This window comes from Hippoglossus hippoglossus, chromosome 16 (genome assembly GCF_009819705.1).
Source record: "Hippoglossus hippoglossus isolate fHipHip1 chromosome 16, fHipHip1.pri, whole genome shotgun sequence".
In the NCBI taxonomy this organism is placed as follows: Eukaryota; Metazoa; Chordata; class Actinopteri; order Pleuronectiformes; family Pleuronectidae; genus Hippoglossus; species Hippoglossus hippoglossus.
Window position 1 is genome coordinate 17,962,954 of NC_047166.1, and position 12,724 is coordinate 17,975,677.

The 12,724-nt window shown below is 37.8% G+C and overlaps 1 protein-coding gene across 5 annotated transcripts in view; it reads right to left on the reverse strand.

The window, feature by feature from the left end:
• LOC117776906 (CUB and sushi domain-containing protein 3-like) overlaps positions 1-12,724 on the reverse strand; it is a 213,822-nt gene that overhangs the window by 140,014 nt on the left and 61,084 nt on the right. For 3 of the 5 annotated variants that reach the window (XM_034611297.1, XM_034611298.1, XM_034611300.1), the window contains exons 6-11: positions 6,752-6,864; positions 5,500-5,577; positions 4,012-4,099; positions 3,247-3,371; positions 2,649-2,770; positions 83-186 (exon numbers count right to left, since the gene is read on the reverse strand). In XM_034611297.1, coding sequence (XP_034467188.1) covers positions 83-186; positions 2,649-2,770; positions 3,247-3,371; positions 4,012-4,099; positions 5,500-5,577; positions 6,752-6,864 — 630 coding nt within the window. The remainder of the gene's footprint in view (positions 1-82; positions 187-2,648; positions 2,771-3,246; positions 3,372-4,011; positions 4,100-5,499; positions 5,578-6,751; positions 6,865-12,724) is intronic. The other 2 variants (XM_034611302.1, XM_034611301.1) reach the window with 1 other exon arrangement.

A 12,724-nucleotide genomic window follows, 5' to 3' on the forward strand; every position in this document is an offset into this window, starting at 1 on the left:
TATAACTAAACAGGTAAGCAACATTTAACTGTAAATTTATAATACAATAATATATTCAATGAGGTATTTCATCAGTACTTACACTTGTATTATTGTTTTGGAGTCACCTACTTCCCCTCCATCTCCGATGGTTAGTGAATCATACCCAATTTCAAGGTCAAACTCCTCAAAGTTGATCTGAATAACCTGTTAATAAAAATAAGTAGATTTACAATCTGCTTATTGTTAACATGCAAAAAGGTAAAACTCAAATATAGTGCAAAACGTTTGTGTACATGTGTTGACATGTTAAATATGTGTTTGTATAATGTCAATGAATATAATTATTCAACCTTTATTTTAACTTCGGAATACATAGAGGTAAAGACCTAATTTGCAATATAGCAGAGTACAGAGAATAAAAATGATTTCCAAGACACCAAGAAAAATCAAGAGCAAAACTAAAAGTCTTAGGAATAAATACAGTCAATCTTATTCATGGCATTCATGCATAAAAACCAAACCCTCTCAATTGGATGGGAATTAAATAAGGTTAAATTGCACACAAACCATTTCTGTACATGACAATTTATTATATATCTACAAACAAGTTGATTTTTTAACAAATTTGCACATTCAAATACATGAATGCACCCTCCCCCCTGGAATGGGGATTGCAGGATTAAGTGATCTATATGTCTGTTTGTGCATCCGCAGCACGAGTGGAAAACTTTATTATTATGTTAATCGGGTACTGAAGTTTTGCTTTTGGATATTTTAAGGGTTGCCTGGGGAATATTTTATCTTCTGATGACTCTTGTTATACATGCACACAAAACTTTATTACACATTCAAATTTGAATTTGTAAGACTTTTTTGTGTTTTACAAATTCACACACTTAGAATTAACATTTAGAAAGCATTTTTCACATGCACATCAAAGGTGATAGACATCTGCAGGCCGTGAAATTATTTGCGAACATCACTTCACCAGCACAGAATATTAATGTTTTACCCTATACTCATTTCCATCTCTTTGGAGACTCTGATTCTGGAGACAACTAAACGTTGAGAGACAAGCCTATTTAACGTGTAATGCCATGAACATTTTTGCAAGCAGACTTGAAGCATTGTTTGCTGTCTGCTGTCTGCTTATACTTCAGATAGCTGCATAATGTGCAATTTACTCCAGTATTTTTATGAAATATGCAGAAACTACAACTAAAAATGGATGGCACACAGAAAGACTTAACTTCCATGAAATGTTTGAGTGTTAACATAATAAGGCTTTGACAAAGAGTTCACATCCATGCAATACATCATAAACACCCATCTAAGCTCTATATAAACTAACAGCTACTTTTCCACAAACTGTCAAATCAAATAATAAGAGCCAATTATAGCGAGGCAATTCAAGAGTCCTACATTATCCACTGCCTGTCCACACTCATCCAGGAGAGTTTCATGTCAGCTGTCAATGGTACATCTTTTATTTTCTTCACACATGTATACAACATCATAAAAGATGATATTTTCTACAAATCAAATTGGCAACATCTGCTTGGACTAATAATAATCATTAATGTACTGCAGAGACATTACACAATGAAACCACACTACCTCACTGTTCACTTTGCCTGTATGGGTTAGTGATGCAAAGAGGATGTACTGTACTAACATGAATGTTGATGACAAGTGCTCATCCTAAGCATTATCTTTTCTGGTCATGCCAGGAAAATGTCTGCACAACATCCATGTGAAACAGCTTCAACACAATGCACTCACACACATGATTACCATAATAACACTAATGGACCAAGTTCCGGTGCCAAGTCCATGGCTTGTTTGCCTTGGAGAGGGTGAGTATTAAATGAGCACTAGTTGGTTATTGTTTATAAGCAGGATGGCACCTAGATGACACCCCTGTGTATATGACTCACTGGACAGAATACCAATAGAGAGGAATTTGATGTAGAAGCAGTAATGACCATTAGGAAAACAGCTTTGACCTCTTCACTTTGGGGAAAAGCTGGTCTCATTTAATCATTATTTCTCTCCATTTCTGTTGTCCCAGATGAATGAAGTGAATCGCTCAATTACCACCAGCCACGCATACACTGGTGGCGTAGTGAGAACCGAAATGTGATCCCGTTGCAGCTAATATATTAATGAGTGACACTTACGGTGAGCTTAAGTCAAAATACATGCATTTTCTATATAACCTTTTCCCACCTTGGGAGGCCGTTGAAAAAAAAATGCACTCCTAAATAGATATACAGAAAAGGAATGCCTGGACAAATACTGCATGTTCTAATGTAAAAGGTGAAGGTTCACTCATGGGGCAACAGAAGAAAATTGCCTATTTGTGTTTACTCTACATCTAATGAGGTACTGTTACACTTCTTTAGCAAAAACACAAGTGGGACCACTTACTTAAACTCTTCTTTGAGCTCTCTGGGACTTCTTCAACAAATGGATCCAGTTAAGTGATTATTTCATCTTTATAATTGCCATATTTACAGTGCAACTGCTTTAAATATGCTGTGAAGCAGATATGAATGTGTGACTCAAAGCTTATCTTGTGCACCATCCAGTGTCCCCGTTTAATTTCTCTATTTAGCCATCTGAAGAGGAGAGAAGCATGTTAGGTTGTAATACTGCTGTGGTACCTTGTTTGGATCACTGGCTGTGATGATCCAGACACACTGGGAGTTACTCTCATACTGGATGGGGAAGTTAGGGGATGTGAAGGTCCCTGATGGTCCCTGTAGATTTGACCCACACGTTTTCACTGCAGCCATATAAAGACAAACATGGAGACAAAGACAGTGTATTTAAGAAAGATTCAAAACATAACTGATCACTTAAAAATATATACATTAATAATATATCATTATTCAGTGTGCATATTATAAATAATCTACAATATCTACAAGTCAGCCGTAGGACTGATAAATTTACAATAAATATGGATGGAAAGCCAGAGTAATAATTCCTGCATTGTAACACAATAGAAAGGTAATATATTGTTTATAGAAGGTCTACGAGCTGCATTTCAATTAATCAAGTCCTAAAAGGTGCTCAAGGTATTATGAAACATAGAATAACAGCCAGAGCAGTTTGGAATGAAAACATAGAGTGCTGCAGCAGAGGCTTTCATACATAATTAACAGAATTGAACTTTCCTCTATCTGCATAGAGCCTGTATCCAGAGGCACTGCCTTAATCAAACTGTTTTATTATTAGCTCTTCAGTAGCCTGGCTCACCCTTGCAGACGGGTCTGTGGTCGCTCCAAGCAGCGAAGACTTCGGCTACACGCTGGCAGGTAATCGTTTTGGAACCCTGCAGCACATGGTCTTCATCACAGGTAAATTGAGCAGTTGCTGCGATGCTGAGAAGATAACAAACACCGTTAGTGCCTGGAAAAGCAATCAATGCCTCAAAAAAGACTCCTGATCAAATATGAGATGCATTATTTTTCATGTCATTCATTACAGGTTTATATTGGACAGTGGATCAATATATTCCATTCAGTAGATAAATTGGCAAATGTATTTATTTATTAACCGCCCTTATTTTCCACACATACACTATGTCTAGACTGTGAGTCCACTGGGACAGGAGACACTTAGGCTCGGAGCGTATATCATTTTATATGGACAAACAAATCACTTGTGGCACAAGTAACTAAATCTCTGGTGCAACAGGCTCATTTGGAGAGGGTTTCTAAAGCTGCACTATTAGTATTCTTTTCGACTCACAAGACAAACTGTATACGAAGTTTGTTAAATGTCAAAGTAAATAGTCTTAAAATGTATATTTTTGTTCTCTCCTGAAATACAATATAGTATGTGGATATTGTGATTTTTTTAAGATATGGATTATATTCACAAGAGGATCTCCATGGCTGAGGAAAATTGTAAATACATCTACAAAGGCAGTAATGGTTACTGGGTAAATTGGTTGGAGAGCATGTTTTCCTACTTCTAAACCCAAGCTGCTTCACTTCAGCTGCAGAGGCGCCAAATCACCTGAAGTCAGAGCCAATCCGTTTGCCATTCTCCGGCTCCCCCGGGTCAGGGCAGTAATTAGACACCTGTTTGATTCCTCCTTCATTCACTGAGTGAGAAAGACAAGGACCAAGAAAGCTGTGAGAGAGACACTTTATATTTCCAAGCGTCATACTTTCAGAAAAACACCCACTGCAGTGGAAAGCACTCGTAGAGTAGATAAATCTGACTTTGAATGTTCGTTATGTTTGGTAACAAAATTCGCTTCCAGGAAATCACGCATGTAGTTGGACAAATCAACCTCATCTCTCAATGTCAGGGACTATCAACTGCCAGTTATTTGGCAACACTGTTAAACATTTGTGGTTTGTGAGATCAGAGCGAGTGCCAAGGGTAAAAGCAAGTCTCTTACCTGTACTAGACAATATAAAAGGAAATGTATCTGGACTTGGCAGGGAATAAGATGATAAAATGACCTTTAACTATCAATTGCTGGAGTTAGAAAAAGTCTTGCAGATATGGTTTCATAGCCTTTACCATTGTAGGAAGGTAAGGTGCTGCTTTGGACTCTAGCCATCTCTCTATGTTCTGATCTGTAAATCAAACACCTCATGCACTGGAAATGAAATTCATGAAATATGTAGTATCCCAATTATCCTTAAAGATCGCTGTAATATTTGCAGCAAGACATCAACCCACACACAGAGACCCATCTGTTTTAATACTACCATAATACTACCAGCAAACGTTTTCTCTTTTGACGTCTTTCAGGAAGTTCATTAGCTTTGAAGTTAACTGTTGTGGGTTATAATGCAGTTATGAGTTCAATTATATGCAATGAATCCACCAGGCAAATGAAGCATCTCTTCACAGTCTTTTAAATGATATACAGTAGTGTCTCTTAGAAAAGATTACAGCCCTTTGCATTATTCATGTCTCCATGCAATGCAGAATCAATGACACATAAGGCAATAAAGATTACAACCTGTTATCACTGAAATGTTTAGCACACTGTGGAGTTAAAGGGAATTGTGTTCCTGATTTATGTTAATGACAGAGCTCCGCAAGCAATTAAAACGCATTCAATTCAGTCTGAGTGTACACAAATCATCTGCGTGAGAGGTCACTCAACCTTGACTACCGCTGTGTGTGTATAGATCACACAGTGAATGAACATAAGTCAGCCTGATGTATTGCTTCAATAGTGCAAAATGAGACACAGGAAGTTTTGGGCATTTGCAGCTGATCAAATTTAGCATTTTGCTGCAAGATAAATTATTAAGCCTGATCTAAATGAGTTCAGTTCTATCAGGACAGGAAGTCCGGGACTGCAGGGGATATGGAGTATCAGAAAGAAAAAGAGACTGCACTTCTGCAAAATCTAGTACTGTAGCTTAATTCTGTCACCAAATGATGCAGCAAAAGAAGAGACAAGAAAGAAAGCAAGTCCTACACAAACAAAAAAATCCAAACAATGAAACAGTTGCATAAGAAAAATAAAAGACTTACTCAAAGACAGTTTGTTAGTGTTGTCCTTTCCTGGTAATAATTTTACCCCTCTGGATTTAAGCTCTCCAGAGCTTTTCACTGGTCGAGAGTAACAGAAAGAGTTCATTAGATAAAAGAAGTTACAGTATTAGATGTGAGAAGATACAGTACAAGTGTTTCTTTCTCTGGATAATACTTGGCCCTTTGAAGAACATCAACATGTAATTGCTACTGGTGTGCATCCTTTCTCTGAAGAAATGAGTTCAATGGCCCTGATGCATTCCTAAGGGTTACCTTGGCAATTCTATAAACTCTAAATTAGTTTTTCATGTTTGTCTGTTCATATAATTCAGACATATTAAACAGTGGATACAAATTGATTGGTCAGAGCAGATTTAATGGTTATAGCTTGTGGGGGGAAAATATCATGCAGAATCAAAGGGGAGCTCAAGGACGGCAATTCTAAAAAACTTAAAATTGTCCTATTAACACAGCGGGGGCCAGATTGCACAAAAAGCCAGGTGATGTAAGTAGCTGTCATCATTTTGATCTATCAACAGAATATCCAAAAGCAATTAATGATGCAACAAGCAAAACATGCTATTTGCATTGGGTCACATGACTTCACAGACCACATGAGGACTTTTCAAAAGCACACTGCGTTAAAAAAAAAAAAAACTCAGTTCTTCTCTTCACTTGAAAGTATCTCCCCTTTGCACTAAAAATAAACCCATATAAAAGCTCCACCACTGCACACCAAAGCACTGCAATAGATGAGAAATGCGATTTTTCAAGCAATTGATTTTGTGTCTTCCATTTACCGTATTGCCACATATGCACTTTATTGAAAGTTTTTATCGAGCTGGTGATGGTTAAGTTGCAGGTTTAATATCTGGCTTGGGGCCTGGCTTTAAGCCTCTGTGTTATAGTATATGAAGCACAGACGCCAACTTTAAAGTCAAGCCATAGAACAATGTGAGGGCAACGGATTACTGAGCTCCTGAAGCTGAATTTTATCAGAGGAAGTAGAAGAGTATATACCGAATTTATCTCTCAAATATTTGATTAACTTAGTCCTTTGAAGTCAATGGTTTGAAGCTGAAAAGGCATCAGTGCCCTCTACAGAGGGGCATTAATCAGACTGTTTAATATGCAGTTAACAAAGATCAAAAAATGTTTTGTAATTACACCGTGTTTCTCCTACGACGATCCCTTTTTCGCTGAAGAAGGGGACCCTCTATTACCATGTGCAAATTAAGTAATCATGTCTTACCTTGATACTGAGCCCTGAAGCCTTTGTGGCGGTGGTTGCTCTCTGTCACAAAATGCAGCCGTAGCCAGTTTTTGTTGCTGATGATTGGAGCTGGAATGTTCATCCCAGTCATCCTGAGTGGAAAGAGTCACAAATAAAAGAATACTTGTGTCATTTGTTTTCACTTTATTTCAAACAGACAGCTTTTCGGCGATTGAAATCTGTGTGTGTGTGTTTGTAAAGTGGTAAGACAAACAGGCTGTGTCTGTATTCATGGGCTGTATCCTTTAGCGGCTAAATTTGAAGACCAATTGCATCACAAGGCTGCTTCAAATCCGTCTTTCCATTTCCGAGAGACAAAGGCTCCAATGGGTGGATTCTTCCCAGCCCAACCTATCCCAGGATTCATTGCACTTCAGTTAAGAACCGTACTTCAAAGAAATAACGGCATCAGCAAGCGATGAGACGTCCACTGCTCGGGTATCATGCTAGGTTTGTACAGAAAGGTCTGTATGTTTCACCTATATGTGCAGACATGGATCATCATATGTGAGGTTATCTCTGTTAAACCTCTGTGTGTTGTGAGACCACGTCTGTCTTAATATTGACTTCAGTGCTTTAAAGCAAAAGTTGTATTCAGCGTCTGGCCATAGCATCAGAGACTCTCAATAATCGTAGAGATTTAAAGCTGCCGGGGGCCTTCTCGTTTGTCTGGCTAACCAGCTCTGGGTTGTTTTTCAATTGCCTTGCTGTTCCTGCACCGTACCCTGTCATACCACAGTCAATAGAGCACAATGCCATTGTAGCTTTTAAACAGAGACTTGGGACAGGCGGAAAGAAACACGATGCAGTTGATTACCTAAAGAGGTAAAATGCCTCTTATCAGACAGATTAAATGCTGTCACATGTTGATTTTTAATTGATTTGCAAACTACCTGTGATTCTTTTAACTACTTGTTTTTATTTCATATTATCCATTGTAAGGGGAGATGACGGCAGCTTTCACAGGGGAATTAAAAGGTAATTAATTTTCACACAAAAGCTGACCTTTTCTTACAGTGCATCATTGATAAAATGCTAATGAACCTGATGTATGGGGCAGAATGAAAAAGAACAGCCTTCAAGTGGCTGAACTATGTAGAGGAAACGGCCTACAAGTTTCCTGCAGTGGAAGCTGCAAATTATCACAAGATTTCTGCTCGAAGTCTAAAAGAAAATGGATAGTGACAATAAAGCTATACCCATCAGGAAGGTGCTCGGACGCTCCAGGCAGCACAGGAGTGATGTTACGAATTTAGGAGCAGCAGAGGTGAATTCATAGCTGTCATAACGGCAGAGAATGGCAGGGCAAGTGAAACATGATGTGTCATCAACTGTAAATAAAGCCATGTTGACAGAGAATTTTTCTCTGATGGTTATTATTTGTATTTATACAGAGCAAACTATTGATTTATCCGATACAACCATGCATGCAAAATTCGCCCTGTTACGTTCAAGTACAAAGTGAAGAAATATATTTTTGATGCCTGGTTTTCAAAGTGGGAATAGACTCACCACTCCCTTCAGCAACTGTGCTCCCGAATGAACACAAATGTGCTCATATGCTGGAAGCCATCAAAGGAAGAAGACTTACAGCATCAGATGTGACCTGAAAAATTGATGACTGCGTGCCTAAATGTTATGACTGCAAAGGTCAAGATATTAAATGTTGCGTCATGTCAGTGAGGACGTTCTGTGACTGATAGTAGGAATATATTATTTCTATCACAGCCTTTTGTTTGTTAAGTTGCCCTTGTATTTCCAGTTTGTGATAAAACTTTAACATCAGCTGAATGGTTGCACAAAATAATTCAGGGTTGTGCTTCACAAAATATTGATGCACATCACTGCTACTTGTCATTGTTACTGTCATGGAAACAAATGCATTACTTGTGGAAAGTGGGCTGCCCAGTCTCCTTAAAATAGATAAGAACAAGTGAGTGCTGTCTACTGTTTTCTTATTGTATCTACCCCAGTGCATACTGAGCGACAAAAGATGAGAAAGTCCAATTGGAAAAATGGATTCCTCACATAATGCACTTCCATTCTATCTCTGAAGGCTCACTTAGCATTTGTTCTTTCATAGATATGCAATATGGTTTTTCTGAGATTACTTCTTGGCTTGAGTGCAGATTTTTCATGTGCTTGGTTTTATCAAAGTTTTAAAATGCTTCATATCATTGATTTGGGGCTTCTCCAGGACTAATGGTATATTCAGATGTAGGTATGTGAAGCACATTGAAGGGTTTTCATGAAGTCTGAGTATAACGTGGGTAATGGCAATCTCATCAAAAATACCAACATAATGAGTCCCAATGTGCAGGTACTGTGGCCAAACGTGGCCTTGAGGCCAGAGTGATAAGCTGAAATCCCGAGTGCCTCTACTCTGCTTCACAGAGGCAGCCTATATGTAGGTGCACCCCAGATAATGAGCGATCAATTCAAATTTGTCAAAAAAGATAAGGCCTGGTGATTTTGGCTTTTACTCCCACACACATTCTATAAAATATGACAAGAGGGAGTATTTGTAAGAATATTTTATGTGCTCTCTATCCTTCATCAAATTACTCCCTCTTCAGAAGCTCTTCAGGAGATACGCTTATACAGCTTGGTGCCTGTCTGCCAGCAGATCGGCTTCTGAAAACAGTGAGCCATGCAGTCACTGTATACCCAGTGGCCTCTTATATTAATTGCCCTGGTGAAATACCTGGGTCGACTGTCAACTCACATACTTTCAATTAAAGATTGCATTCTTCAGACCCAGATCGTAGAGGAGCACATCTCTTGGAGGCATTTTGATATTTTGCCTGGGAAGATCAATAATAAATCCCATAAAGAAGAAATTGAATCTAATACATATGGTAATTTCAACCTGCTTTGAATATTGTAATCTTCCTCTGAGAAGCATTTAGCCACTGTTCATTTTCAGTGAACCAAACAAGATATTTCCAGATTCCTCAGTGAACCAAGCTAGATATTTCCAGATTGCTCAGTGAACAAACTATTTTTTCTGGACACTTACAACATGCAGAATTAATGCTAATCAGAATAATAGGCAAAGACACTGGATGATAGAAAAAGTAGAGCATTTTTGGATTGACTTCCATAATGTGTAGGTTAAACACCACATCTCAAATCCACAAAGCCTTCCAGGTTTTATGCTTCGTGTCCACATTTGATATAATGAGTGACATGTAATCCACAGCTTGTTGTTTTTGCCCTTTGTGAACAAGGCTGTACAATCATATTAAAGGTCAGAAGAATAACAAAGAACTGTTTTTCTTGGTTTAGAAAGAATCCGATGTTGGCTTTTGAAAAAAGGAAACAGATTGCTTATTTTTTTGTCTATTTCCACTGTGATTGATGTGTAGCCTCACATCAACCTTCGCCAGCGTGACAGCGATGGAATCGATAAACTCATTTGCAGAGATCTGATAGAAATCTTCAATTGATGAAAAGGATAGAAGCTGCTAAAATATGTCAGCAAAACATATTTTCATGCCCCATAGTCCTGGATTTCGTGGACTTTCAACTATCAGAAATTGTTTTTATTAATTAGCGATCATCCACTTTAAGAAAACTGGTTGGCAACATTGGACTGTTCCACATTTACTAGGTTTTCCATTTTATACCATACATAACTTAAAATTTATAATCCTTACATTTGTCTGAGTAAGCGGGTAAGGAATTAAGTAATTTGTATTTCTGGAGAAATCAGAAATTAAAATTATTGTGCAGTATTTTTTATATCCAAATCAGCTTATATAAAGCTGAGTCACACAAGGATTTGTTACGTGAAACCACCTTTGTGAATTTCTCTTCCGCTCAAATAACTGTCACTACAAACAGTGAACTACTTCATCAAGAGGTAGGCAATGGTGAATAAATTCTAGGTGGCTGCTTGTAAAAAGTGCCAAAAAATATTCGCTTTTGATAGCCGCAAACGAGGTACGTTGTCACAGAGGTGCTGCGATTATTGACCAATACTTTTAGAAGAACACAATTCAAAGATCAAAACAGGAGGACAAGAAGGTCAAAACTTATTTGATGTAAGTGAAAGTGTATGTAGCGTGTGTTTTTAATCATAGGTGATGGGTCGGGTCTGGTACGGAGCTTTGTAGGTGCCTGTTTGCTCTGGTGGGAGCTGTCTAACACATAATTCCAATAGTTGAACGCTGCAGACTGTTAAGACCATTAGTGATTGAAGCTTTTGAACAAACTGCCTTCAAAGTGTTCATTTGGGACAGAGAGAAATATCACTGCCTCCGTCTCCCAAAGCTCCTCCATAACTCACCCATAAACATTTCAAACTGACATTTACAAAGCTAACATATCCCCAATGCTCCTACTCTTAAACCAGTCAGTGTTCCCTGTATGGAAGAATCTGCATTTAATGTAATTGCACTTATTTCTTTTTTTCTTTTAATCCCATATGTGGAATATATTTTTTTATCCAATTGTTAATTATGTTAGGAATAATTGCTGTGTAGTGGACTGTCCTGTGAGTTATTTTTGTTTTTCTTATTACCCAGCACTAAATTAATTATTCTGTCAGGGATGAAATGTGCAAACAAATTTTTTCCATCCATATTTTTTACTCATGTTTAATACTTGATAACCACCTGCATTAGCACAGGTTAAGAGAGGATAACAAGTGAATTTGGGTCAGGCTTTACGGCTATTTGCCTAAAAAAGGCTAAGAGGAGATAAATCTCTCTGACTCGGAGCTTCCTGGCTGTCAATCATCGTTAAGAACTTCTAAAGCTCAAGGGTATATTGACAGTTTGCTTGTCTCCAATCGCAGCTGGTGCTATATGTTAGGACGCTTGGAAGTTTAGCTGTCCAATGGCCTCGTACACAGCCATAGACACACATAAAAAGAGGGGGAGCAAGAGCAATGGATTTTATGGGCATGAGAGAATTGCTCGCTTTGAATCGTGTTTGTTTGCTCGTCTGTTTGTTTACCTGGCCGAGTTGAAGCCATCTCTCTAAAATTATGGCCCCAGTGCACTTCAGCTCACTGGGTCCCGCTTGGATTGTAGGGGCTTAAAAGAACTCTGCCTGACATCTTCTGACATTTGGTGACATGGAAAAACATCATTTTGGAGTTTCAAAGAATTCAAGTGATGCCTGCTGGCTGCTCATCACATTCACAAGTAAAACTCCAACAAAAAAAAGTGCTGCTTGTTTAACCTGATCAATAAATAAACACACTTTGTATTTGTTCTCCTCTTTAGACATTACACTGCAGCAAAAAACTGAAATACATTTTTAATCACACAGAATTGTACTAGTTTAATAGCAGACGTGATGATGGGAAATGTAACATAAAAATGTAACCATATATTTTAATCTATATTTTTATTATTAACTAGAATTACCGCACTGTGGTTGTATGTTGTATGTTGCCCTTTATCTTTGACCACTTAAACATGATTACTTTATCTTTGAGCCCAAGTGACAACTTATCAAAAGTTGAAGAAATTCCCTCAAGACGGTGTTATATACCACATTCAAGAGGCCAAAAACATGTTTTTGAGGTCACAGGAATGTGAGGTCAGTGTGACCTTGACCTTTGACCGTCAGGCACCAAAAATGTATCAGTTCATCTTTAAATCCAAGTGAATATTTGTCCCAAATTTGAAGACATTCCCTCAAGCAGATCCTAGGATATGAAATTGATGACTGATCAAATGAATAAAACAATTCATAAGAAAACTGTTAATGGAAGCAAATATTACTAATTACTACTATGATCAGTGTACAAATTACATTTATACATGCTTTTATTTTGTAGTACCAGCCCAGAACAGTTAACAGGAGGAGTCAGGGACAGAAGCCAGTCTTTTCTGATCAGATAACCAAAGTAACATAAATAGCAATGAAATATAATTAAAAATGTAACAACATAGAACAATTTTCTTTAATTCTGTATACAGCAGTAGACACAAGAGT